At 60.4% G+C, this 27,388-nt stretch overlaps 1 protein-coding gene across 1 annotated transcript in view; it reads right to left on the bottom strand.

The window, feature by feature from the left end:
* Positions 1–24,521, bottom strand: part of LOC122378299 (sestrin homolog) — a 38,018-nt gene extending 13,497 nt beyond the window's left edge. The window contains exons 1-2 of the mRNA XM_043359201.1: positions 24,288–24,521; positions 16,085–16,240 (exon numbers count right to left, since the gene is read on the bottom strand). Of these exons, the coding sequence (XP_043215136.1) occupies positions 16,085–16,240; positions 24,288–24,401 (270 nt within the window). The 5' untranslated portion in view covers positions 24,402–24,521. The remainder of the gene's footprint in view (positions 1–16,084; positions 16,241–24,287) is intronic.
* Positions 24,522–27,388: the final 2,867 nt, after the last annotated feature.

The following is a 27,388-nucleotide window of genomic DNA, read 5'->3' as shown; positions in this document are numbered from 1 at the left end:
CCCGATACGTCCCACTCAGTCTGTAGCGGGCGCCATACGACGACCGTCCATTGTATTCAGACATAGTGACATGTCGGAGCGGGTCCCGGATCCCGGATCCATGTCACTGATATGCAGACGTGCCAGCTGCATTCACAGCGACAGATGAGCGAGCCGTGCACGTAGCCGGACGTTCACGCTGCACGGGCGCGAGAATATACCGGTCTCTGTGGGCTGACGCTGACACAGCGCCAACTCAAATAGTGGCTCAGAGGAGCGCCGGCCGGTCCATCGCCAGCGGCTCGCTGCTAAGTGGTCTCCGGCTGGAGGACGGCGCCGGGCCGACGCCGTCCTCCGTCGGCCCTGACCCATCCGTCAGCGGCGGCGGCGGCGATCGGTGCCGGCCCTGGGCCTCGCGGGCCGGCCGACCGACTGGTCCTGATGGCTGCCTGGCCAGACAGCGAAGGCGCCACTAGAGCAGCCGTATTCTCCGATAATTCAGTAAATATTAAAAGTAACGCTCACCTGACTGTGTGGTAGTCGCATTGATCCCCCACTTCGATAAAGAAATGGCAATCGCGCGTCTACGCAGGACGGCTCGTGGAAATCAAAACAGATAAAACAGACAAGCCTCGTAGATTGTTTGTGACATCGCTGCCCTGCTTCCCGTGCTTCGAGTAGCTTCTGACACTTGCCAGGACGCATTATTGGCTAGTGACGAATGACGATACTGGAAGACAGGGCCTCGTATATTTACGCGGCGGTATTGATCCGTTTGTGCCTGCCGCCCCCGGTCCACCCACTCGGCTGAGTGCCTGAGTGCAGTGAAGCGCCGGCCGGTCTTGGTTGGATCAGCCACTGCCGTAGGGGTGACATTACCGGCCGCTATTGTGGGCCTATCCGATGGCCTATTGTTGTTGGCCGAGACCGAGATGGGCCGTCACAAAACACGGCCTCGCCGGAGCGGCACAAGGCTGACGGTCCGGCCGCTGACGGCTCGCCCCTGGCAGCTGACGGGGGCCGTCCGCCCCTCCTCCACCCTATCCTGGCAGCGTCCTCACGCCGTCCCTCCGCTCGTCAATGGCCGTGCTCTCTGTCCTCTCTCCTGCGCGTGCCGCCATGAAGCCAAGCCTCCTCTGGGCGGCGGCCAACGCTGAGCAAGGTCAGAGGGTCACTGACCAATGCCCCGGAGCCTCTTGCAGGCCCGGCGGTGGTGGCAAGGCCGGGCGGGGGCGGTGGTGGGGGCTGGGGGAGGGATGGCAGGGGAAGGTCAGGCCACTCGACCTGAGGCCGCGCAGGGAAGTTGGGCTATTCGCAGCTCGGCCGGGCGCTCCGTCGATGGCGCCAGCGGGAGGAGCCAGCTGGCGGGCGTCACCGCCGCCGCCGTGGCGCCGCTAACGCCGCCGCGGCGCTGCAACAGGCGCCGCCAGTGGCACTAAATTTGGCAGCCGCCTGTGACCGGAGGGCGTAAAATTAGGCTACTTCAGCGTACTTCCCGCCGCCAGCTCCGGGAAACGTAGGAAGTCAGGAGACCTGATGTATAGTTTGTCAGAGACGGGCTGTCACTGATGGATAGATGGACGGTCATTAGATGACGGACCTCGCCCAACCAAACTGGCACTTGAGGTCGGGGCGCATAGTGGAACTGTCAAAGAATCCTAACAATAACAGGCAGCTCTGAGACCATTTTCTTCGGCGGTTCAAATGAGCGTTTCGCACAGCTCAATATCAACAAACCCAGACTGTTTCCACTATGGTTTCCAAAACCTTCCCGGATAATGATTTACGACCTCTCGATCACTGATGGATATCTCTAATTTTTGCCTGCCGCGGCACCAGCAGGCCGGTAATAGCATCTGAGTGACGCACGAGGCGGATAAAGCCACTCACTCCGTGTCGAGCACCTGCAGCCACCGTTGTCCGCCTGGAAACAGCGGCGCAAGAGGAGAGCGTCGTCACTCTGCACCGCTGTCCCGACACTCTGCACGGCTCTCCCGTCCGGGGGAGATATCCAACAGTGTCACCATGACAGGCCAGTGGAAACGAGCTCATGGAAACAGAGCGATTAAAGCACCTGCCGGCTCACCGGGGTGCAGTCGGAGCTGATGAGGGTAGTTCGAAGGCTGCGGCTGCAGGCCACGCTACAAAGAACTGTTCCATGTCGGCTGCAGGTCGGTCTAACGACAAGCACCGTGTGCTCCTTCGGACAGCAGATCTAGGTCGTGGCCCGCATCGTATACAGAGAGCAGACAATGCGCCGAGACCGTTGTTATTTCAAACACCACCGCTGCCACCGAGACGGGTGAGCCCGCATGGTGTCGGGTGCCCAGATACCGGCCAGATACCCAGATACGACTGCAGTCCGCCGGGACAGCTGCCGAGCGCGGCACATCAGACACGCCACCCGCACAGCCTCACGGTTTGATCAGTGACAGCGGCTGACAGTGTGCCACCCGGCGCCGGTCGGCACAGGGGCGTCTGTGTCCGGCCGGCGACGGGCGCCGCTTCCGTGTCTCTGGGGGCGTCTGTCCGCGAGCGGCGGTCCGGCCGGCTCCAGTGTGTGCTCGGCTGGTATCTGTGGCCGCCGCACACACACACACTGCGTATCGCCTATGTCCTCTACGGACAGCTGCCGACCAGTGTGGGTGCGCTGATACGCTGTGTTTATTCGACAGGCTCGAGGACACTGGCGCCTTTCAGCTTGTCGCCAACCGCAGCTCGAGACAGCCTCGCATGCATGCATGCATGGGTATCGAGTATGTTATTGTGAACGTTGACACATCGTATGCATGTAGGACGTATTTAAATGTGTATAGGTATTTGCGTGTGTTCTCCAGTCACCTGAAACCCATCGTAGCCGCAGTCAGGTAAAGTCGCATCACCACCCACCACCACAGTGCATTACCGGTCCTATGAAGCACCTCCCAGTGGTGCAGGTCAGTGTTTTTCCGCGCCTGGCGTCAGATCCGGCCGCGCCGGCCGGTCACTGTTGACTCTGCTGACTCGGGTCACGCTGAAGGCGGCCGATAGTCACGGCCCGACCGACTCGTGACGGCAAACAGTGACGGGCAGAACCGCCGGCGAGGGAGGGCGCGCCCGGTAACAGCGCTGCCCCGGGCCCATCGGCACACCTGGCACCGGCCGGCCCGCGGCGGTCGGCCCAGCAGACTCCACAGGAGGTCCGACGGATCGGAATGAGACGATCAGAGTGCTCTGAAGGAGAGGTGAGTGTGCTGATACTGATGCCTGATCGACATCAAACGATTAACTGAGATGGGTCGGCCAACATAGGTGTATTTGTAAAGTATCCATGACAGTTGGATAACGACAACTCAAGAAACTCAAGATTACCAACCGATATTTATAAAGTAATTTTAAAATAAATATCGGTTGGTAATCTTGAGTTTCTTGAGTTGTCGTTATCCAGGTGGTGTATTATAGCCAGAGGAATGTTTACCTAGAAAATAATCCGACTTAGACTCTCCGGGTAAAATTCACAGGAAAAAGTGTTGATTGGATCGACGGGCCGCTTAGCAGCTATTTTTAGCACACGGTGCCTGCCGGCCGGCTTTTACGACCCTCCTGGCAACCCGACAATGTGGAGCGGGCGCTGCCCCGTCGCCGCGGGCTCCTCCGCGGAGACACTGACACTCGTCAATAGCCAAGTGTCAGCCAAAACTGCGGTCCCTCGGCCTCGACCTCAGTCTCGGCGAAAGAAACAGGTCGAGAGGACGGAAAATACAGCTACAGCGGCGGGCCGCTCGCGCGCCGGACCGGTCCGAGGACGCGGAATAAGCACCTACCCACGCACCTGCCGGTGACCAGAGACCGAGAGCCATGGGATCACGTGCACGGTGCGTGCAAACCTCGCCAGCTCGGCGCCCGCTCCTCCAAACAGCTGTCCTCGCAGACAGGTTAGCTGGCTTTTACACATGGCACTATTATAGTTGGCCAACAACGCAGCGTGGAATTTTCACTGAGTGTGCAGTTGGCTTTGCACACGAGTGCATCATGGAATGCCAAAACTGAATGCAGATTGTACATTGTCACCGAGGAATGCTTTGATCTATTTCGGATGACTGTACGCGCTGCGTTGGTGAACGTTCAGTTTGCAGCAATATGTTCACATTTCGGGACGCTGACGGCCGCTGTGGGCCGAGGCGGTAATCCGACGCTGATGCTCGGCTGATGCCCGCTGATGCTCGGCTCAGCGTCATGCCTCGTCAAGGACGCCGTTTTAATGAGATTGGAAACCTGGAGCCGGCCACTGATCGGCCCCACAAAAATCGTCCGTCATGCAAGCGCCGCTCTGCAGGGACCGGGCGGGCGGGCGAGCTGGGCCGGACGCCGTCCCCGTCACTCCCTTCCACAGTGCTGGGTGGTAACAGTAGAGGAGGAAAGGTGACGTGGCACCGCCACTGCACGGCACGAACAACGGGGTCGCGCCAATTTACCCTCCTCCATTCGCACCGCACTGGGACATAAGGAAGGCTTCAAGGACCGCCGCTCACCGCTCCTTTGTTTGGATCCAAATATAGGGCGTCAGGTTGACGGTGTCATTGATGCAAACCTGCAGTGGCTCCGCCGATGCGGGCCGAGTCTGTGTATACAGTCCCGGATCCCCGCCGGACCCGTAGATCCGCGCCGCTCCGGTCTGTGATCGGGCCCGGTCTCAGCTGGGTCCATGGACCCGCGCCGCTCCGGTCACGGTCCGCGGTCAGCCGGTCCCGGCTGGGTCCATGGATCCGCGCCGCTCCGGTCAGCCGGTCCCGGCCGGTGTCAGGGGGTCGGCGGACAATAGCGGCGGCTCTGCGGTTCAACACAATGGCCAGCCGACACAAACAGCCACTCGGCACCGGCGCCGGCCCGGCACGCAATGTCACCGGGACACCCGGCGCCGAGCTGGCGGACCGAGTCTGCACGAGTCCGTGGCACGGCGCTGAGTCCATGGACTTCCACAGCGGGCAGCGGGAGGCGCCACTCCGAGGAACCTGTCCCATATCGGGCGGCATCGGGCGTCGGCGGGCGTCGGATGCTCGCAGTCACGACATGTTTACATGGACGGCAGCGGCAGCACTGGCGGCGGCAGAGCGGTCTGCAGCGCCTCGGTCCACCCCTTCCGGTGACTGTGGGGTCACACCGAGGGTCACGGAGTAGAGTCACGGGGCGGGGAGGTCACGGCTGACACACCCTACCCAGGCGCAGTTTGGCAGAGGCAGCGCTCGGCTAAGGACCGATGAGATCACCACAGGGGACTCGCGGTCGTCAAACAGCCGTAATGCGACCATTTATTGGTCTAACAAGCCGGCATTGCTGTCTGCACTGCTGCACCCGAAGAGAGGAGATATGATTATTTTTTACCAGGCTACTGGAAGCCCACTTTGAAGAGTCAAACCTGCTCATTAAGAGGCTCGGCATCATTTGTGGCAAACACCACACTCGTCAATTACGCGCTATCCTGTTTGCGCGACATCCAACTATCCGACCCCCACCTCCGATTTCGCGTCGGCTCCTCGGCCGCCCATCCATAACCGGCGGCTCCTCCTGGCTTCCTTCCCTCCGCACCGTTTTCTTTGTGTGCCGGACAGCTGGGCAGGAGCGGGCCCGTGCGATCCTCTCACCGGAACTTGTGCCCCGCTCCCATCAGTCCGGCGGAAATAGCCCTATCACCCGGCGCTCCTCCCCAGCAACAGGCACCCCACCTGGCCTCCCGGCTCCCACCGACCCTTCCTGCGCCGCCCACCCCTCCGACAATATCGGGCACGTCAATCCTGCCGAGCTGGGCATGACACAGCTGTTCGTGCTCCCCAGTCCGGCCGTCACAATGGCATCACGGTTAGTTCATACCGTGAAAAAGCCTGCGTCATTTCGGGCTAGAGCCGTGATGTGTGTCCGCTGTCGAGCGCTGACCAGTCAGGACTAAGGCGGCAAGCTCATGCACGAGGTCCAGCGGACCGACTGTCACACCAGCCACACGGTTAGCCACCAGCAGTGTGGCTGGTGACCTGTGACTGACCTGTGGCTGTGGCTGACGGTAACCTGTGGCTGCCCCCGAGTGGTGACAGTCACCGAGCAACAACCGGTCCCCGGCCGTGCACAGAAGCCGGTACTGTGCACCCACCCGTCACCACACACTCCACCGTGCAGGCGACACTCTCCGACAGCGGAACACTTCTCCGCGCTCGACCGGTGAGCGCGTGCAGCGTCCGCTAGCCCGGTCTCCATCGGCAGGTCAGCCGGGCCCGTCCTACCAGCCCGCCGACCACACGTGCTACTTTGGGCCCGGCGAAACCGGCGGCCGAAAACCAGTCCTGCAACAGGGGCTCAGCGGCAGTGGAGGCCGCTCAGGGCCGGCTGCGGGGCCATGACACCGCAGATCGGGAGTCTGCTGGTGGCTGTAGGAGCCTGGAGACGCGCGGAGATTCGGGCCAGGTTCCCTCAGTCGATTTCACGACCCAGACAGCGCCGCGCCAGCCAACAGGAGCGTCTAGACGGCGTCGTTAGAGAATCGATCGGCCCAAGCCCGGTTCCAGGCGCTGAAGGTGACCTGTGGCATGCACTGGCCCAACACCGGGCCCATCCCCGGTCCAGTCCCTTTGTCTGTGTCTCGGTGCCCCATTACCCGATGCGGGGCGACCGCGGTCGGCGGGCGTGTAACAAACAGTTCCTAACGACGCGCCCCACCCGCTCATAAAGCACTGAGCTGCGGCCGGGCCAACGCCGCCCGGCGGCAAACAGTAATTACCGCGGTCGGCCGAGCGGAGCGGCCGGCCGGCAGTCAGCTGATCGCCGCCTCCCCGCTCTGTCTTTGGCGAGGGAGAGGGGTGGTTATCATCAGCTGAGGTCAGCGGAGGTCAGCAGGGGTCAGCGGAGGTCAGCGGGGGTCAGCCGAGCGCCGCCGTCGCCGGTTAGTAACAGAAGGGCTGCCTTGGAGCTTCAGCACGGCACTATCAGCGTAATGCTTCCTTTTGTTGAGCTGCAGGCTGAAAACAGCTAGAAAATGGCACTATAAATAACAGCTCTGATAAGAGAGCATGAAGGATTTGGCGTTTCAGGAAAACGAATGCCACTTCCCCATTTCATTATCCGGTTGGCGTGTTTATTTCACCAGCTGCAGGCGGGTTACCACGTTATCAAAGGCATCGTCCTTCGACGAGTCATTAACGAATAACGAACTGGCTGCGGTAGCGTGCAGCAAGTCACACTTTTCAAAATGTTCCCTGCGATGCTGTCAGTTTTCCTCGGTCATTCCGCAGCAGTGCGCCACGTTTGTGTTTATATCTTGGCTGCTCGTCGGACCGTTTTCGGAGAAGACAGTCTGCTGAATGACCCAGCCCGAATTGCTGATGGGCACGCAGCGTCCTCCGTAAACAGCAAACAACATATCGGATGGCAGGCGTGGCAGAGGCAGAGCCAGAGCCAGAGGCGGAGGCAGCGGCGGCGGCGGGCCGCCAGCCGGCGATGGAAATTTCCACACGGCTCCTGCCGCCGACGGGGCTGCCAGCCGACGGAGCCACCAATCGCCCGAGCAGGCCCGCCGGAGCGGCGGCCCGCCCGCCGCTGCAGCCGCCGGCCAGCCGGCGAACAAAGAACCTACTGCTGCACCACCGCGCCGGCGGCCGCCCGACCGACCGGCCCGGTCCACGCACCAGCCAGTCAAACACTCTCCGAGCCATGACAGACGGCTCGGGGTGCACACATGACAGCTGGATATTATTCCGGCTGCGCGGGCAGGTCTCAGATCACGTATGGTGAGTGACGTATCCCGGTATGGCTCCGCCCAGCTGACGAAACCAGACGGCAGCTTTGCTAATATAAACAGCGCCGAGGGCCGGGTCGGTGGAGCTCCAATCGGACGCGGCAATCGCGACGAGCCGTCAACGGCTGATGTCAGGACATGTTGACGATACGTCACGTAACAATTGTGTGACACAACGGTCAGTGTTTAGCATTCTGCTACGGTGACGGCTTTGTTTGGGCGCTTCTCAGTGAACTCGGTGACGTGAGAGCTTCACCATAAATATGCGTGCTATTGGAAGTTTCACTTTCGGAAGACATAGCAAAGTCCAGTTGGAGAGGAACGATTCAACACGGATTACATGACACATGTTTCGATAGACACGAGCACGCAGCGTTCGCATACCATATCGACTGTAGGGCGAAGTATCTACCTGGCAACAGCACGCACCCGCAGTGGTAATACAAGCACAGAGCGCGCAGCAAATGACGCCATCGCCACTTAATGACGCTAATCGTCTCTCCGATTGCACGGCTAGTCATTGGGAGCGATTGTTGGAATTTCCTGTGGTTGACGTCATAGAGCCAACTGCCGTGCTGCGCCTCACCGAGTCATCCGATGCTCGTGACTCCGCGTTTCGCCCCTGCAGCCGGCGCAGCTGATGGTTGTGGGGGGGGGGGGGGGGGCTGTGACCCGTCCCGGTCCCCTCTGGTGGTATGTGACAGGCCGTGACAGTATACCCCGGGCGGTGACTAACACCCCCCGTCGGCGGCAGAGAGCCGGCCGGGCGGACCGCCGCGCCAACAGCACCTCGCCAGGTGTAGTTAGCACGGGGCGCACAGTCACACGTGAAGCGGGTGTGACCGACGCGCGCCTGTCGCTCGCAGTTACGCCGCGGCGCGTCTGTGCGCGGGCCGATCGGGCCAAGTTCAACACGGGACTAGCAGGAACAGGACCACCTGCGCTCCGAGGCGGGAAAACAGCCGTCAAAGCCAGCAGGTCAAGCGCAATTGGCCCGAGTTGCACGTTTTTCCCAGAGCCAGATGTAGGGCGAAGTATATCAAAGTGCTGTTTACAAAACGTCAAATTCCTCCCAATAGCCTGTCGGTTGGTGATGGAATCTGGCCGCAGCCTCGACCCCCTTCCAGACCAAGTCGGGGGGGGGGGGGGTCGATCGTGCTGCGAGCGGAGCACACAGACCTGCACCCCGCCCCCCGACATCCTTCCCCCACCGCCGCTGGGCCAGCCCCACTCCCATGGGACTCTCAGCAGCCGCCACATTGGGTATGTTTACTCCCGGGTCCGCTCCCCTCCCAGTCGGCGCCGCGCGCACCCCGGAGCGGGGAGGGTCAAGGCTGGAGAGCCGCCGTCGCCGTCACCGACAGACAAAGACCGGGCGTCGTCCGTCCGACCGCCGGGACGACCACCAGCCGCTCCATTATCCCGCGGAGGCGGCGACAGCGGGGCGTCTCACCCCGGAGCTCCTCCGGCTCCCGCTCACGTCTGAGGACCATGTCCGGCGGCCGACCCGAAATAGCCGCCGTGAATGGCGTCCGGTGCCGCCGCGGACAGACGTCTGACGAACCAGACCCGACACCGGGCGTCCAGCCGACCAGCAAATCCAATCCACTTCCTGATGAGCGACGCCCGGCAGCTCGCTATCCGACCCCGAGCCTGCCTGTCGGTCTGTCACAGCGAGCGGCACACACCGGGCACGTGGCCGGCGGCGTCACGCGGCGGTAGCGTGCCACGTAACGATGAGTTTTGGTAACATGTGACAGCGTAATACGCGGCAGGACAGCGGCGGCGCCACCCACGGCTGTGACGCTGTCGAAATGTCAGACAGACGGTGACCCCGGCGTCACGATGGCCCGGGACGTAACTGGGTGTCAGTCAGCCGCGGTACACACCGCCAGACCGGCTCTGAGACCGCCAGAGGCACTGATGTGGGCCTGTACCCGAGGTGGTACGCTAGGGTCAGACCTCAGTGAATATATACAACAGTCACATGGCGGCAGTCAGCAGATTTTTGCAGAGGGCCGGAGGGGTCGGAGAGAGGGGGCGGAGACGACTCACCATCACGCCATGCAACTGGTCGGGTGCGAGGGGGTGCGAGGGGGCCTCTGCGACCTTGGACGGGCCGCCGGCGCGCGGCAGGACGGGGTGCTGCACTTGTGCAGCGGTCGGTGCCCCGACCCGCCGCGCGCGCAGGGTCGGACCTTGGCCGCTGCCGTTGACACTGGAGAGCGTCAGGGACGACGGGGTCGGCCCACAGCCTCCATCCGACACCGCCGGCCGACGCTTCCTTCCTGGTCCGTGGCTCCCGGCACCGACCGGCCGCCGAGGGCACCGGCCTACCGCGACACCGCCGAGCGACCTTACAATACACACGGACAGAGAACGCGCGTACGCGAGCACTTCATGATACCTACTGCTGCACTCGCTGATTGGAACCTTGAACTACAACAAGGTTAAACCAATCACAAATCTGAGGGTGGACCTACACAGAAGAGACAATAGTACTACTCTTGTGATCCATCCACTGGCTATATCATGGACTATGTCATGGCATATGGTTTGGGTTAGGTACGTTGAGGTCGCTCTGTGTCCACTGTCCTGTAGTGCTGAGGTGGGTGGTTGGACAGTCCACTGCCGGGATAAACTGCTGATGCCTGCTGACCGGAGCGGCCCGGCCCGGCCTCTTGCTGAGCTCGGTGCTCAGCTCGACAGCTGGCTGGGCTGCTGAGCTGACTGTAGTCAGCGGTCATGAGTTGAGTGAATGACATGATGTGTGATGTAGCATGATGGACACAATAGGGAATGTGAGTAGCGTATGAGTCAGGCGCGCGGCGAGACTGAGCTGCGGGACGTGACCCGGTGACCCAGTGTGAGTCATCCGCCGCCGCCGCCGGACGTCGGGGCGGCCGGGTTACGCCCCCTGATCAGTTGCACAGGGGATGACGTATGACAATGTGATTGGCTAATGATGATGCGCGATGACGTGTGCGTGAGAGCTATGGTCTGGTTGGGAGTGTGATTGCTGGGCAGTTGGCTGAGAGGCTCGGAGGAGAGCGGAATATAGCTTTCTTGGTTACGTGGAAGCAGGAGTTCTAAATCGCTACAAGCTATTTCGGCATTTCGACATCATCATGGACACACCGACAGAGACGGGCGCTGTGGTGCAGGAATCTGAGCAGGTCCGTCTCGGAGCTGGACTCGATCCTCGCCTCATCGACGAGTACGACGGGAGCGGCGACGTCGTCGAATGGCACACGCAGGCGTCACTGCTCTGTGAGTATCGCGGTGTGTCGGCGGCGGAGGTGTTGCCCATGCGGCTGAAAGGTGGTGCTTTCGCCGTGTGGTCACAGCTGTCCGCGGTGGACCGCCGGTCAGCAACGGCGACACGAGACGCCTTGTTTAAGGCGTTCGCCATGGACGACTTCGCGGCTCACACAGCATTCGTCGCACGTCGGCTAGAGCCGGGAGAGAGCGCTGATGTCTTCCTGGCGAGTCTGCGCCGCTATGCTGCCCTGTTCGGCGGCGTGACGGACCGACAGCTGGTAGCTGCCTTCGTCAACGGTCTGCCGGCGTCCGTGGCGGACACAATCCGAGCAGGAACCAGGTCAGAGCAACTCAGTCTGGAGAGCACAGTCGCCCGCGCGCGGGCGGTGCTTGGTAATGACCAGACGCAAGCTGTGGCGGCGGTTCACAATGATCTGCAGCGGCGGCAGCGACCGAAGCGCCCACCTCGTCCCAGACGCTGCTGGACGTGTGGGACTGAGGGTCATCTCGCCGCGGCCTGCCCAAACGCCTCGGGGGACGTGTCAGCGCGAGCACTGTCCCCGGAGCAATAGATCGCGTCCTCCCTGTGATCCAGAGCAAGGTAGACGGTCGTGAGCGGCGTGTATTAGTGGACACTGGTTGCACAGACACGCTCGTGCACAAGGATTGTTGTGAGCAGTGGACACCGCGGACGGTGATGATGAGGACTGTGAACGGTGGGTCGTTGCGGTGTAGTGGGACGGCCAAAGTCACCATGGAGTGCCAAGGCAAACGAGTGACGCTCGCAGCCTTTGTCGTGCCTGATCGTCCATTGGGAGTGGACATGGTGCTGGGCATGTCGGGCATCACGGCCCTAGGTGGCATCAGCCTGAGGACGCCGACAGACGTGCGGATCTGTGCGGCGGCGGCGGCTGAGGTCGACCCCCAGGGGCTGGCGCTGGATGCAGCAGACTTCTCGGCCCGGTTCGAGGCACGAACTGGAGAGTGGACGGTGGCATGGAAGTGGGCAGACGGGGAAGGCCCGGAGTATCTGCAGAACCAGGTCGCCCAGTATGCCGTGCCGCCGGAAGCTCGATCAGCATATGACGCCGAGCTGGAGCTGTGGATCCGGGAAGGATGGCTGCAGCCGTACGACGAGCGGGTGGATGGCCCAGTCCGAGGTTTAATCCCTCTGATGGCGGTCCCGCAGCCAAATCAGGACAAGGTGAGGCCTGTCCTGGACTACCGTGAGCTGAATGGTCACATAATCGCACACACTGCAGATGCGGACGTTTGCGCCGATCAGCTTCGTCGCTGGCGGCGGCATGGCGCTCGCATTGCTGTAGTGGACTTGCGGAAGGCGTACCTTCAGCTCCGGTTGGATCGGCGGCTGCGACCGTACCAGACGGTGGAGGTGCGAGGTCAGAGATACTGCCTGACTCGCATCGGATTCGGCCTGAGCATCGCACCGGCTGTCATGAAGGCCGTGGTAAGAGCCGTCCTGCTCCAGGATGAAGTGGTGGCCCGAGGAGTGCTGCCCTATGTGGACGATCTCCTGGTGGACGAAGAAATCGTCAGCGCGGACCACGTGGTGGAGCACTTCGCCCGGTACGGCCTGGACTGCAAGCCGCCGGAGCGGGCGGCGGAGGGAGCACGGCTGCTCGGACTGCGGGTGAGTGCGGTCGCTGGAGAGCTGTGCTGGCGTCGTGACAACCCAGTGCCGGCGCCCCCGGAAGTGCTGACGCGTCGGGCTGTGTTTGCTTGGTGTGGTCAGCTGGTGTCCCATCTGCCAGTGGTGGGATGGCTGCGACCAGCGGCCGCGTGGCTCAAACGGCGCGTCAATGCTCTAACAGCAGGATGGGACGACCCAACAGAGGACGTGGGGCTGCGCGGGCAGGTCGATCATGTCGTGACCCGACTGAACGACAGTGACCCGGCTCGAGGCCCATGGCGGCTGAAGGGGGGCAAGTTGGTGGTCTGGACGGACGCTAGCTCTATCGCGGCCGGCGTCGTCCTGGAGGACCCCGAGGGTGGCGTCGTGGAGGATGCGAGCTGGCTGCGGCCTGAGTCGAAGGCGGCGATGCACATAAACATGGCTGAACTGGACGCGGCGCTCAGCGGCGTGAACATGGCAATCGCCTGGGGCATCACCATCATCGATCTCTGCACGGACTCGGCTACGGTCCACAAATGGATCGATGACGCCCTGACCGGCCGCTCGCGCCTGCGGACGAAGGCACACGGGGAAATGCTCATCCGCCGGAGGATCGACGTCATCCGTCAGCTGGTGGAGGAGTTCAACCTGAGGCTGACAGTCGTCCTGGTGAAGTCCGCAGACAACCTGGCGGATGCACTGACCCGTGTGCCAAAGGAGTGGCTCCAAACACCGGACCCAGAGCCTGCCGCACGGCCGGTGGCTGCCGCGGCAATCGCGGACCCACGGCCGGATGTCGACCCCGCACGGATACGCGCAGTGCACGAAAGTACTGGACATCAGGGAGTCCGTCGGACCCTCTGGTACGTGCGGCGGAATGAAGACGCCCGTGCCACCCGGTCGGCAGTGCGCGCCGTGATCCAACAGTGTGATGTGTGCCAGTCCATTGACCCAGCACCGGTACGTTGGCAGCAAGGGTCACTGAGTGTGCCGCTGACGTGGGAACGGCTGGCGATCGACGTTACGCACTACCGGGAACGGTCCTATCTGACTGTTATTGATTGTGGACCATCCCGGTATGGAATTTGGCGACTACTGCGCCGGTCAGATGCGGCTGAGGTGACGAACCAGCTGGAAAACATCTTCCTGGAAAGAGGCGCGCCCGCAGAGCTTCTGCTGGACAACGCCACGGAGTTCCGCAGTCGTCGGATGGCGGCATTCGCCGCGCGGTGGGGCGTCCGGCTGCGCTTCCGGGCGGTGCACGAGGCGGGCGGCAACGGCATCGTCGAGCGCCACCATCGGACAGTCAAGGTGATGGCAGCCCGACAAGGCTGTACAATCGGGGAAGCAGTGCACCGCTATAACGCCACGCCTCGTGACGGGATGCATCCTAGCAGCGCTCCTGCAGCAGGTGTCTTCCAGCGCGCTGGCCACGACCTCCCGCTGAACATCGACGAACCCGGCCGAGCGGTGTCCAAAGTGGACGATGGCGTCCAGAGTGCACGCAAAGCGTTCCGGGTCGGTGACGCTGTGTGGATACGCCGCCGAGGTCAGCCGACGCGGTGCACGGACGTGTCGCGGCGGGGCGTGGTGACCCGACTGTTACCGGCACCACTGGTGGAGGTGGATGGTGCCCCGTGGCATGTGCGCTGCGTCCGACGACGGTTCGAGGAGGTTGGCGACACAGACAGTATGAGTGACTGTGAGTCCGAACCTGAAGACTGCCTATCAGAGATCAGGACGCTGCGGCTGCACGAGAAGCCGTCCGGTTCGGTGTCGGGGACGGGACAGGACACTGACCCCCCGCCTCCCGAGCCGCCCGATACGGGAGCACCGGTGGAGACGAGTGAAGATGCAGCTGACGTTCCGAGTGAGACGTTCAGCGGTGCACGGGAGGACGCTCAGAGTGAGGTTACGGAAGCCCAACGAGAACAGAATGGCCAAACCGTACTGCGGCGTAGTACACGTGTGAGAAGAGCCCCGGAAGAGCTGTATGGACAGAGTGTGCCAAGCGAGTGTATCGATGTTGATGATGAATAATGATGATGATTACTGATAATCAGGTGGAGGTGTAGTCAGCGGTCATGAGTTGAGTGAATGACATGATGTGTGATGTAGCATGATGGACACAATAGGGAATGTGAGTAGCGTATGAGTCAGGCGCGCGGCGAGACTGAGCTGCGGGACGTGACCCGGTGACCCAGTGTGAGTCATCCGCCGCCGCCGCCGGACGTCGGGGCGGCCGGGTTACGCCCCCTGATCAGTTGCACAGGGGATGACGTATGACAATGTGATTGGCTAATGATGATGCGCGATGACGTGTGCGTGAGAGCTATGGTCTGGTTGGGAGTGTGATTGCTGGGCAGTTGGCTGAGAGGCTCGGAGGAGAGCGGAATATAGCTTTCTTGGTTACGTGGAAGCAGGAGTTCTAAATCGCTACACTGACCTGTTGCCGGACAGCCCGTGCCGCTCATCGGGCGGTGTCTGGTGTCAGCGGCGTCCCAGCAGACTGTGACCCCGGACTGTAGACGGGCGGAGACTGAGCGGAGGCCAGCCCGGCGCGGCGCGGCCGACACCGGCTCAGGTGCCGCCGCTGACGGAGCGCCCGCCGCCCGGTCCGCCGACTCCGGCTGTTGCCACGGGAAGGGACGCCGGCGCCGACCCTTGACACGGGCGTCGGGTAATGAGAGCCACCCTAGGCGTGGGGTTATTACCAGCTCTACGCCTTTGTGTCGGCTGTAACAAATGATCCCCGAGCAAAAAGCCGAGTGGATGTGCCACAGATAGCCGGGTAGACCAGTCGTCGACTTCAATCATAATTAGACCGCGCTCGTCGGGTCTATCTGATGGGTCCTGTGCGACGTGACCGGCACCAAAAACAAGTCTGGCCACCTGGCCCTCTCCCAGGTGCGCCCCGCCCCGCCCCCGGCCAGGCCGCCGCTCTGGGAAGGCGGCCAGCGGTTCCCCGAACCGGGCCCGTTCTGTGAACTGGGGGAGCCGGGGAGTGGGGCAGGCAGGGGCTCCCACAGGGGGAGGGAATGTCGGAATACCGGCCAACTGCCGACCGCAGCCGCGGTCAACACAACACCTGGCTCGGAATCTGACAAGGTGACCGGAGGCTTAGTCACAGTGGGCATCAGAGCAGCCAGATAAACATTTAGACAAACACCGCAAATCCATCAACAAACATGCTCGATTCCTAGCAAACAAATGGATTCACTTCCCCCGATCTTTATATAATAGACAAATTATGCGATCAAACTGAAGCATGCTTCGTGAAGCTCGAGACCCACATTCGCCAGAAAGCGATGATTGTTGCGTTGGCTTTAACGTTTGTAATTCAGCAGCTATCTTATTAGCATCGTTGATTATCACTCATTTCTGAAGGCAAATATAGAACTGATTACCGCTGACAGGATTCGAACCCGGGTATACCGCACGCCGCCACTCACCATGATGGCGATGTAGTGCCGTATGTCGAACGGCAGAGGACCGTCGCCGCGCATGATGAAGTTTTGCGTGCGCGCGAAGACGGCCAGGTACTCGGGGTGGGCGCACATGTGGCGCATCGCCGGGTCCTGCCACACGCTGTCGCAGCTGGAGCTCACCTGCCGCACAGATCAGGTCAGGTCAGGTCAGGGTAGGTTAGGTCAGGGCAGGGCAGAGCAGGTCAGGTCACGTGACGTCAGACCAGTTCAACTACAGAGTGCACCTCAACTTCACTGCAGATTAGATTAGAAAGATACTAAAGATGTAAAACAAAATCATCTAGGATACAGATAATCAGATACTGTCGAGATGGCATAGTTGGCACGGGAAACCACAGATAATTCATTGAGAAAGTGGAACTGTATATACTCGAGGGCCACTTAGAAGCATGTTTCGATACGCTATCACGCTCAGGGGGAGCGGTTGCGAGCTTGGCTCCGGCGCGGAATGGTGAGAATGTGGCCGATAGCCCGATAGCAGCTCCGACAAACAACATGACAAACAGCCCAGGAGAGGCAAACAGGTTAAATAAGAGCAGACAAGTAAGAGCACGATACGACAGGTAAAACAGATGATTCAACACGTTTCATGAATACCGTTGCTTTATAAAGAAAAAGATTAAATCCCTGATGACAGACGTAAAAAATGGTGTGATTACCATAACTACATATACATGTCATCACTAAATTCGTCCATCTATCTGCCAACCATTCCGGTGAAAGAAGTACTGTCAAGACTGGTAAAGATCAGGTAGAGTACAGGAATCACATTGAAGAACTGCAGCTGATCTCAAAGATCGCCACGTTATTCTAAGCAGCTTTCATCATACAAGTCAGCACGGAGCTTGCATTGTCAAGACGGTGGCACTTCCCGCTTCGCAGAAAGTCACACAATACCATTACTGTGAATGGCACCCAGCTGGATTACTCGGAATAAATCCATTACAGTTGAGAAAATTACACGACACACCGTTACAATGAAATAAAGTAATGACACACCTTGATCCCGTTTTCAATGAGCACCTGCTGAGGTTACTGTACAGTCTGTCTTAAAAGTACCGCGCAAAGTGACGGTGGATCCATCAAGCCTGACCGAGAAAGGGCCTGTTTTAATTCAAAAGTCACCGACCAATTGACCTAGGGAATGGACAGGATGCCAATTGCTTCGGTGACCCAAATTTAGCAGGCCCTTGCTCACTCAGGCTCGATGGATCCACCGTCACTTTGCGCGGTACTTTTAAGACAGACTGTACAGTCTCAAAGCGAAATGTCTGCCGCTGGGATCCGGCCCGGCGCAGCAGCCACTTTCGCGTGACCTGTGACCCGTGACGTCACGCGGCCGCCGGCGGGGCAGCCGCGGGTCAGTACCGGACCGGAAATGACCTAGCACGAGCGGCCCGGCCGGCGGCACGCGAAGCCACCCCGCCAACTGGACTGGTCGTTAGCCGACGGTGGCAGCCGTCCGGGAATTGTTGTCAGCAGGGAAGAAGGCACGCGGATGTGGTCACACAAAGAAATCGGATCAGCTCCGGGGCTTGAACAGCTGATGTGCTAAGTACTTACAGCTGTCTTGTTAGCGCCGAAAAAGAGGCCTCCCGGAATCCGCACAACATGCCGTACTAATCCATAAGCCACCGAAAGACGGAATGCATCACAACAGCTGCAGCGAGCTCTATTTTAACCCCTTCCACACGAAAACAGCGGCCCTCAGAGCCCGACCTCGGCGTCCGTTCAGTTCGATTCGGTCGGACGTGTTTGGATCTGGATCGGTTCGGTTCGCCGGGATACGGTTTGTTTGGATTTGCCGTGGTTTGCTTTGGCCGTTTGCAGCCGAGCGGCGGCCCCGAAGCCGGGCCAGGGGGCGGAGGCGGTGGATGAGGCGCCATCGGCACCACCAGCTCTGTGAGGGAGCCGTCGGCCCGGCCCGGGTCGAACCACTTTCTCCGCGGCCCGGTCACACCGGCAGATGTTTCACCGGGTCAGTCACCCGGTCATTTCGCCGGCAGTCAGTCAGCCGTCAGTCACCGGCCGACTGTGAGTCAGTGGCTGCCGCAGGAGGTGCCGACCCAAGTGAAGCGATTTAGAACTCCTGCTTCCACGTAACCAAGAAAACTATATTCCGCTCTCCTCCGAGCCTCTCAGCCAACTGCCCAGCAATCACACTCCCAACCAGACCATAGCTCTCACGCACACGTCATCGCGCATCATCATTAGCCAATCACATTGTCATACGTCATCCCCAGTGCAACTGATCAGGGGGCGTAACCCGGCCGCCCCGACGTCCGGCGGCGGCGGCGGATGACTCACACTGGGTCACCGGGTCACGTCCCGCAGCTCAGTCTCGCCGCGCGCCTGACTCATACGCTACTCACATTCCTTATTGTGTCCATCATGCTACATCACCCCCTGGTTCTAAAGAACCACATCACACATCATGTCATTCACTCAACTCATCAAGTACATCCCCCGTCACAACAATACCATATCTGTCTGGTTCCCGTCGCTCACGTACGCTGCGTCGCAATGTAACGGTCGCGGGTGATTCTCCCTCGGACAATTCGCCGTCTATTGGCTCGCTCCATTCCGTAGACACCTCAGACTGGGTCGGTGGATCGACCCTCGCGGTCTGATCGACGGTCGGCGGCCGCGTGTGTGTCTCCGTTACATCAGTCGGAGGTGTTGCCATATACATGCCATCACATTCATTGTCACTGTCCTCGCACCGCTCCGCCGTCGGGGCGTGCACAGTCACCGGTCTCGGGGCATCAGTCATGGTCAAACGGTGGCGGAGATTGCGCACATGACGCGGCACATTGTCGACTTCGACTGTTTGAGCCGACACGACGCCTGTCACAGTTCCCTCGTCCGATTTCACAAAACATCGGTCGCCCCGCCGCCGGACCCACACTTTGTCCCCCACCTGGTACACACCTGGTGTTTTCAGCGGCAGGGCGTCGCACTGTTGTCCATTTGTTCGTCCGCGGGGCGTCACGTCAACGTCGCGGCCAGGGTGTCGGAACACCTCGTTGATCGGAGCTGTTGCCGGGTCGCTGCCATCTTTAGGTGTCACGTTGTAGCGGTGGACTGCCTCAGCGACGGAGCAGGCCTGCCGGGCCACCATCACTTTGATGGTCCGGTGATGGCGTTCTACAACGCCGTTACCGCCGGGCTCATAGGCGGCGCGGAATCGCATCGCTACGTCCCAGCGGGCCGCGAGCGCCATCATAGCCCGGCCGCGGAACTCCGTCGCATTGTCCGTGAGTATTTCGGCCGGGGCTCCACGCTCTAGAAACACGTCCTCGAGATGCTGGACGATCTCCAGAGCCCCCGACCGGCGCAGCCGGCGCCAGATGGCGTATCGCGACGGCCCGCAGTCCACCAACGTCAGGTACGGGTGGCCGTGCAGGTGGGTGACGTCCATGGCCAGGCGATCCCACGTACGTTCCGTCTCAAGTGACCCACCAAGCCAGCGTTCCGGAGCCGGGTCAATCGACGCGCACGTCTGACACCGCCTGACCACGTCCCGCACGGCCGTCTTCGTGACGCGCCTCACCCCCAGCTCCCGTCGGGCGTACCACAACGTCCTCCTCACGCCCTGGTGGCCAATGTTCTCGTGTATGGCGCGGATGTCGCCCGGCGAGGCACTCGATGTGATGGCTGCGACAGCAGCCGGTGGTGACTTGTCGGGCGAGTCGGCGGCCGGCCGATCGGCGGCCTGTAGCCAGGCGTTGGGCACCCGCGTCATCTCATCGGCGCGGTTGGCAGCTGAGCCGACCAGTTCGATGGTGACCTCAAGTTCGTACTCGGCGACCAGCTGACGGAAAACAGCCACGCGCCGTCGGATAAGCATTTCGGACTGCCCCTTGGTGCGCAGCCTTGCCTTGCCCGACAGCGCATCGCTCAGCCAGCGGTGCACAGTCACCGAGTCCGTCCGGAGCGTCAGGCGACGGAAGCCCCATGCCAGGGCCATATTGACGCCGTTGAGAGCGGCGTCCAACTCCGAGATGTTGATGTGAACGTCCCGCTCAGCTTCGGCCCGTAGCCAGGACGCATCCTCGATGATGGCGTCTGTGACAGGGTCGGCTAGGACGACGCCGCGAGCGATGGAGCTGGCGTCAGTCCACACGGTGACATTTGACCCTGTCACACACCACTGGCCGCATGCCGGGTCACAGGCTATCACCCTTCGCGACACTTCATCCACTTGGCGTTGCAGTTCCTCATTGACGATCGGAGTGTCCCAGTCCGGGCTGAGACGGTTGGCTGTCCGCTTCATCCACGCAGCGGCCGGCCGTAGCCAGCCCGCGACCGGCACGTGAGATGTCAGTTGGCCGGCCCACGCGAAGACAGTTCGTCGCGTCAGCACAGGTGGAGGCTGCGTGGGTGACCCTCCGTCCCTGGTCCACTGGAGCGCCGGCCCGTCACTTTCGGCGACACGGAGGCCCAGCATGCGTGCGCCGCTCGCAACTCGCTCCGGCGGCTTACACTCGAGTCCGAAACGGGCAAAATGCTGGGCCACCTCGTCAGCTGAAACGGCTGCTTCGTTGACCAGCAGATCATCGGCGTAGGGCCGCACCGCCTCAGCCAGCCTCGGGTTCTGCGCGAGCACCTCCCTGACCACCGACTTCATGATCAGAGGCGCTATGGAAAGCCCAAAGCCGACCCTCGTGAGGCAGTATCGTCGCCCCCGCACGATGACCGTCTGGTACGGCCACAGGGCCGGGTCCACACGGAGCTGAAGAAAAGCTTTCTTCAGGTCGAGGACCGCGACCCGGCGGCCGTGGCGTCGCCATCGTCGAAGCTCCTCCACGCAGACGTCCGCGTCAGCCGTGTGAGGCGTCAGGTGTTGATTAAGCTCTCGATAATCAAGCACCGGCCGCACCTTGTTCTTTGCCGCCTGAGTTACCGCCATTAACGGGAGCAGTCCCTGTGCCGGACCGCACACCGTCTCGTCATATTCACGTAGCCAGCCCTCACTTATCCACAATGACAGCTCGGCATCGAATTTCTCTCGCGCACCCCTCGGTATGCCGTACTGAGCCGTGGAGTTGCGAAGCGGTGGCGGGTCCACACCGCCCGCCCACTTCCAGCGAACCGTCCACACCCCGGCATCGAACACTGCCGTGAAGTCGGTCTCGTTGATCCTCAACTCTGGCCCCATGTCGACCGCTCGGCACGCCTCCCGCTCCGGTGGCGCCTCACGCTGCACGCCCGCAGCCGTGCCGACCGCTCGGCACGCCTCCCGCTCCGGCGGGGCCTCACGCTGCACGCCCGCAGCCGTGCCGACCGCTCGGCACACCTCCCGCTCCGGCGGAGCCTCACGCTGCACGCCCACAGCCGTGCCGACCGCTCGGCACACCTCCCGCTCCGGCGGGGCCTCACGCTGCACGCCTGCAGCCGTGCCGACCGCTCGGCACACCTCCCGCTCCGGCGGGGCCTCACGCTGCTCCGTAGCAGCCGGGTCTTCGCTCCCGAAGCGAACAGACCCCCCACTCACACTTACGCCACGCAGAGCGTCGATGCCTGTCATACCTAGCAACACGTCCACGCCTAACAACCGGGCCGGTACGACGACCGCCCGCACATTCACTGTCGTTCCGCGCACACCCAGGCTCACCGCAGCCTGCCCACAACACCGAACTGGGCTGTCGTTGACAGCCACCAAACTGGTGTCACTCTGCTCCCATTGGGACACCACGCCCTTCCACACCACTGTCTCACTACATCCCGTGTCGACCAGTGCTCGGCACCTGTGCCCATTCACGGTGATGGCGATGATGGGCGTTCCCGGGCTGTTGCGGCGGCTGGCGACGGCGGAGCCCGTGGCGCTGATGTAGCGCCGTCGCCACGTCCGTTTGGGCAGAGCCGGGCGATGTGGCCCATCTGGCCACAGGTCCAGCACCGCAACGGTGGCCGGCGAGCAGTTCCTCTGGTCGCCCGCTGTTGCTGTACCGATGGTGGCGGCAGTTGGACGGCAGCCACCGGTGCAGCCGCTCTCTCCCTGGCAGTTATCGCCAACGTCGACCGGGCGATGGCGACCGCTCGCTCCAGGGTGAGCGTGCCATCTCCAACGCTGTTTCGTACCGTCAGCCGCACTTCCGCTGGCAGGCCTTGTAGGAAATGAGCCGTCATGACCGTGCTGGACACATAGCCGATTAGAGACATCAGACGTTTGATGGAGCCCAGGTAAGCATCAACAGACTCACCCGGCTCCAGACGTCGACGATATAGCTCTGACATTGCGGCGTCCGGTCCCATGGCAAAGGCGCTGTGCAGCTTGTCACGGACGATCTCAGCGTCTCGTTGCTCGGTCTCGGAGAGGCTGGCCCAAACTTCGTACGCCTGGTCCCGCAGGCGCGTCGGCAAAACAGCGGCCAGGGAAACGCGTCTCAGGGCGCACAGCTGTTTCGCCTGCTCCAGCCATTTGACGACGTCACCGGTACCGTCGAACTCTGGTATTGCCCGCAGATCGAAAGCAGGTGCAGGAAGTTCGGGTTCCGCCGCATTGGTATCGACCACCGCGGCACCACTCTCCTCTTCCACGTCAGACATTGTCACAAGCACTGATTGTTCTGAGAATGGCCGAAATAGCTTGAAGCGATTTAGAACTCCTGCTTCCACGTAACCAAGAAAACTATATTCCGCTCTCCTCCGAGCCTCTCAGCCAACTGCCCAGCAATCACACTCCCAACCAGACCATAGCTCTCACGCACACGTCATCGCGCATCATCATTAGCCAATCACATTGTCATACGTCATCCCCAGTGCAACTGATCAGGGGGCGTAACCCGGCCGCCCCGACGTCCGGCGGCGGCGGCGGATGACTCACACTGGGTCACCGGGTCACGTCCCGCAGCTCAGTCTCGCCGCGCGCCTGACTCATACGCTACTCACATTCCTTATTGTGTCCATCATGCTACACCAAGGTCACGACAGGCGGGTTCGCCGACCGATATTTGGGTCACGGGGGGCCGGCCGCCGGGAGGCTGAGAAGACATCGACCATGGCAGCTGCGGCGCCGCAGGATCGGGACCCAGATGAGATGGGTCCATAACATCAGCCAATGGCCAGAGGTGGGCTCGCTAATTGTAATGGCAGGATGCTCCTTGAGAAATGAAATGCAAGAGAAGAGGTCCAGGGGGTGCAAGGAGGCGAACTTTTCGGAGTGTTTGTTGACACAATCAACTGGACTTAGGTGATGTAACATAATGAGGTACCCCGGAGTTATGAAATGGTCATCATTATGCCCGATGGTATATCATAGCAAAATAAGTCAACGTGACGGAGTGACGAAATCATTTCAGTTTTTTTCTAGAAACCAAAATAAATGTGACAAAATAATAATTACACGATTGACTGAAAACGAGTTTTACTTCCTTTTCCCTTTGACCAATTGGCAATACGACCCCAACTGCGAAGCACTGACCAATTTTGATACGGGCAAAATATTTTCACCAAAGTGGCAAAATTCATAGTCCGCTTATATAGCCGTAACACATACCATAAGACGCTTTCAAGATCGGAATAGAGATCTTCGTCGCTCAATAATCCACATTTCGGCCAATCGTGACCCTAAGGACCGTTCATGACCGATGACCGTTCAACGGGGTCAAACAGGTTGGAACACGTCGTGGAGGACTACGGACGATTGGTTGTTCAAAATGGCCCTCAGGTGACAAACACTGGCTACTAAACTGAGCTCTATCGAATGATCAAACCCATAGCCGTCTGCACCCGGGCCGCTGCAACAGCGCCGGCTGTCATGCGTTGCAACACGTAATTGTGCATATCTCACGAAACGCGGTGTAAATCACCCCTAATTTTACAGCATTTCGACATTTGAGAACACCATCAGAGTGCCAATTTTATCCACACATGCAACCAGCATTGCGTTCACGAAACGTTCAGGACGATCACAAAGTTCATTGACAACTTGGGCATGAAGACAAAGGAAAACGTCAGTATCCGTTGGAGCACAGTTCTACGACAACACAAACTAGAGACGTTTCAATCATGCACGCCCAGCACCGGTACGACGGTGTAAAACCATGGGACAGAGACATAGTCCCCAACACCGCCCGCCACTGACAGCTCCTGATTCTCAAGTCACCCAGGTCCCAGAACAAAGGACCAGCCCACTATGGCCCACCCCCGTCCCTCTACTCACGTCGAACTGAAGTCGTCCGTTGGCCGGCTCTTCTGCCAGCGTGCCGGCCACATCAGTGTCCGCCGACTCGGCCAGGGAGCCGGCGCACGGCGACACCTCCGGATCCACGAGCATGGTGCAGCGCGCGCCACCGACACTGCTGCCCCTCGGCCGCCACAGGCGAGACTGCGCCGGCCGCCGCGGCCGCCCGCGCCCGAGCGCCGCCCGTCGGCCGCCCCGCCCCGCCGCCGGGCCGGCGGCGCCAGCTGACCGGACAGCGGCGGCGGCTGCGCGCGCTCCGGCCCGTATCGAACGGACCTCCGGACACGGCCGGACACGACCGAGTCCGGCGGACACCATCAGCCGCTGCCGGACAGGACAGGACAGGACAGTCAGGTGTCATGAAAAGCGGACAGGGTAGCAGCTTGAAGTAGAAACTATGCACAGGACAAAGGGAGGGCAGAAGGACTGACAGAGGAGTAAACGAAGATAGTAAATGCCTACATACACTACACAGGCGAGCAGTTGACAGGAATCGGACAGCGGACAAGGTATCTCCGGCGAATAATGCACGCCCCTAGGCACGGACATCGCCTTACGCACAGCGGCATAGGCCAAACTCTACATCCAACAGCTCTGGACGTGAACACAGAACACTGAATATCCCGGACATTCAGCACTCCATTCGGGCGGAGCCAGCTGGTTGTCAAAGCAGCTAGAACACAAAAAACGGACATGTCCCGGTTTATATAAAACACCGGGTGATGTGGGGGAAATAGAGGCGGCCCCGTCCGTACCGCCGGCGGAGCACAAACACAGCGTCCCCGTGAGGCCGTCTGTGACTCGTCAGCGCTATCACAACGCCCGGCTGACTGGGAGATGTTTATGTCGCGACTGAGGCGGTGCAATATTTATGGCTTGATGACAGAAAGACTCTCCAAAGTGCTTATCATCGTGACACTCGACAATAGTTAGCACTGCAGCAGTGTGGGGAAATCTTAGGCTGAATCTTGCCCCTGCCGTATGGCAGGCATTTTCTGCATCATGTAAGCCGTGATGAATGTCAGATTTTAGTTACGAATGCTAGAAGAATGACAGACCATTAAAATCATGCCACCATTATGCTCAGTACCCTGTGGCACGTGATTTGTGACAATCCGCATCAGTGTTGACGTCAGCCAGTCGATCTGTTTTGAAGCCTGCTGACTCCTCAAGGACACCGTTCAGGCTACTGAGCCTCGGCCGGCACAATAGTGGGGCATCGGGAGCTCTCACCGGGTAAAAATGGGCCGAGTAATCCCCGCCGGGTGGCGTGTTGGACCACAGCTGCAGCCGCAGCGTGACCTTTCCAGCCGGCGTCGCCGCCATTGACGGGTATCGCTGACAGGCCCGCAGCTGGAAAAACGACTGGTAAAAGTCAGCGAGCCGTGGGCGCCCACCTCTTCAGCAGGCCGCAGTGGCCGGTGGGGGCGGCAGTCGGCTGACATTTACCGGGCTACAGTCCCTGCCGACATGCCGAACACGGTGGGACGGTGCATCAGAACACACCGAGAGCACTGGGCTGTGACTCACCGCGGTCCCACGGTATAACGACCATCATATACCCAGCTCAGCGGAATGACACACCAGCCACCGGCACAGCTGTACAGTGTGCACTGTGCATTACACATCACTCGGCGACGCCGCGCTGCAGCGAACCAAGCAACAGGTATAAAAAAGTCAGAACTCAGAGCGGTAGCAACCAACTTTTAGTGAAATTGAGCGGCATGATTTCACGTCAGTAGATCAGACGTTGCAGCTTACCTACTCAAAGTGCCTTACTTTGCTTCATGTTTTACAAAGGCTGCTGTCGAGTGCTTCACTCATCGCGTAACTAACGAGATTTGCATCAAATTCGATAGAAAAGATCATCATCAAACCTAATGAAATATTCTCCGGGTAGCAAAGGCGGCAGCAAAATTCAATAAGCCCTCATGAGAGGCGGTACGTTATGTAATAATGGATGGCGTGACGCCCGATGTGTTACCACCGGATCTAACAACACCCTCAGGCCGGTGCCGGAAGTGAGGCTGTGACGGACCGCACGTCACCGGCGGCATGTGACGGTCACGAGCCGAGCCGAAGCCGATCGTGACTGCTCGCTCTGCCGGCTGCCGAGTTCGGCTCCCAATCCGGCACGGCCCGACCCGCCTGCCGACAAACACTTCCAGAAATCGGTAAGGTCAGCCGCGGCTCCATCAGGTGGATCAGAGGGGTGCTGTGCCGCGGAGCCGGCCCAGCACCGTCTCAGCGGCGGCGGCGGCCGTCAGGTCGACAGCGGTCGCGGAGCGGGCCGCCATTGTTTTGTCCGCGGACGGGAGCTGCAGCGCATGGAAACCGGTCAGGCCACCGATGACGTCACTGAAACGTCAGGTGACGTCACACTCCACAGGTCACCTCGGCGCGGCACCGGCAGCCGGCGGGTCAGCGGTGACGTCAGACTCGCGCCGGGTCAAACGGCAGCGGGCAGAGTTTGACCCAGCCTGCGCCTCTGGCTCGGTCTGACCACCGTGACGTCACATCCGCCCACAGTCACCGAGGGGTGACACTCGTGCTATCGGCTTATTCGATAACGTCTGAGTGTGTAGTCAATTGAATGCGATACGCTCTGTGACGTCAGCAGTCGGGCTTTGCTTTTGCCTAGCAACACGCACTCGTGCAGGAGTTGATCTGCAGAAAAGAATGAGAGAGCGAGAGGAGAGGAAGGGAAAGAGAGGGAGAGAGAGAGAGAGAGAGAGAGAGAGAGAGAGAGAGAGAGAGAGAGAGAGAGAGAGAGAGAGAGAGAGAGAGAGAGAGAGAGAGAGAGAGAGAGAGAGAGAGAGAGAGAGAGAGAGAGAGAGAGAACACAGAAGGACGAAGGACGAGAGTATTGCCATCTTTGGTAATTGCCTATACTATGCATGCTGCTTTCATCATATCACCTTTCCAATAGGCAAAGATACCAATGGTCATTGTCCGATACCTACTTATCTTACCTTTCCATAAAACCGTAGTAGTTAGGTACAAGCTAAAAAATTGGAGTCACGAGGCACAATGGGAAAATGCCAAAATTGACGTACCTCCCAATCAGCAAACCATTCTTA

Source organism: Amphibalanus amphitrite, unplaced genomic scaffold (genome assembly GCF_019059575.1).
Source record: "Amphibalanus amphitrite isolate SeventyFive unplaced genomic scaffold, NRLGWU_Aamphi_draft 000057F_arrow, whole genome shotgun sequence".
In the NCBI taxonomy this organism is placed as follows: domain Eukaryota; kingdom Metazoa; phylum Arthropoda; class Thecostraca; order Balanomorpha; family Balanidae; genus Amphibalanus; species Amphibalanus amphitrite.
This window is presented reverse-complemented; position numbering and strand designations above follow the sequence as displayed.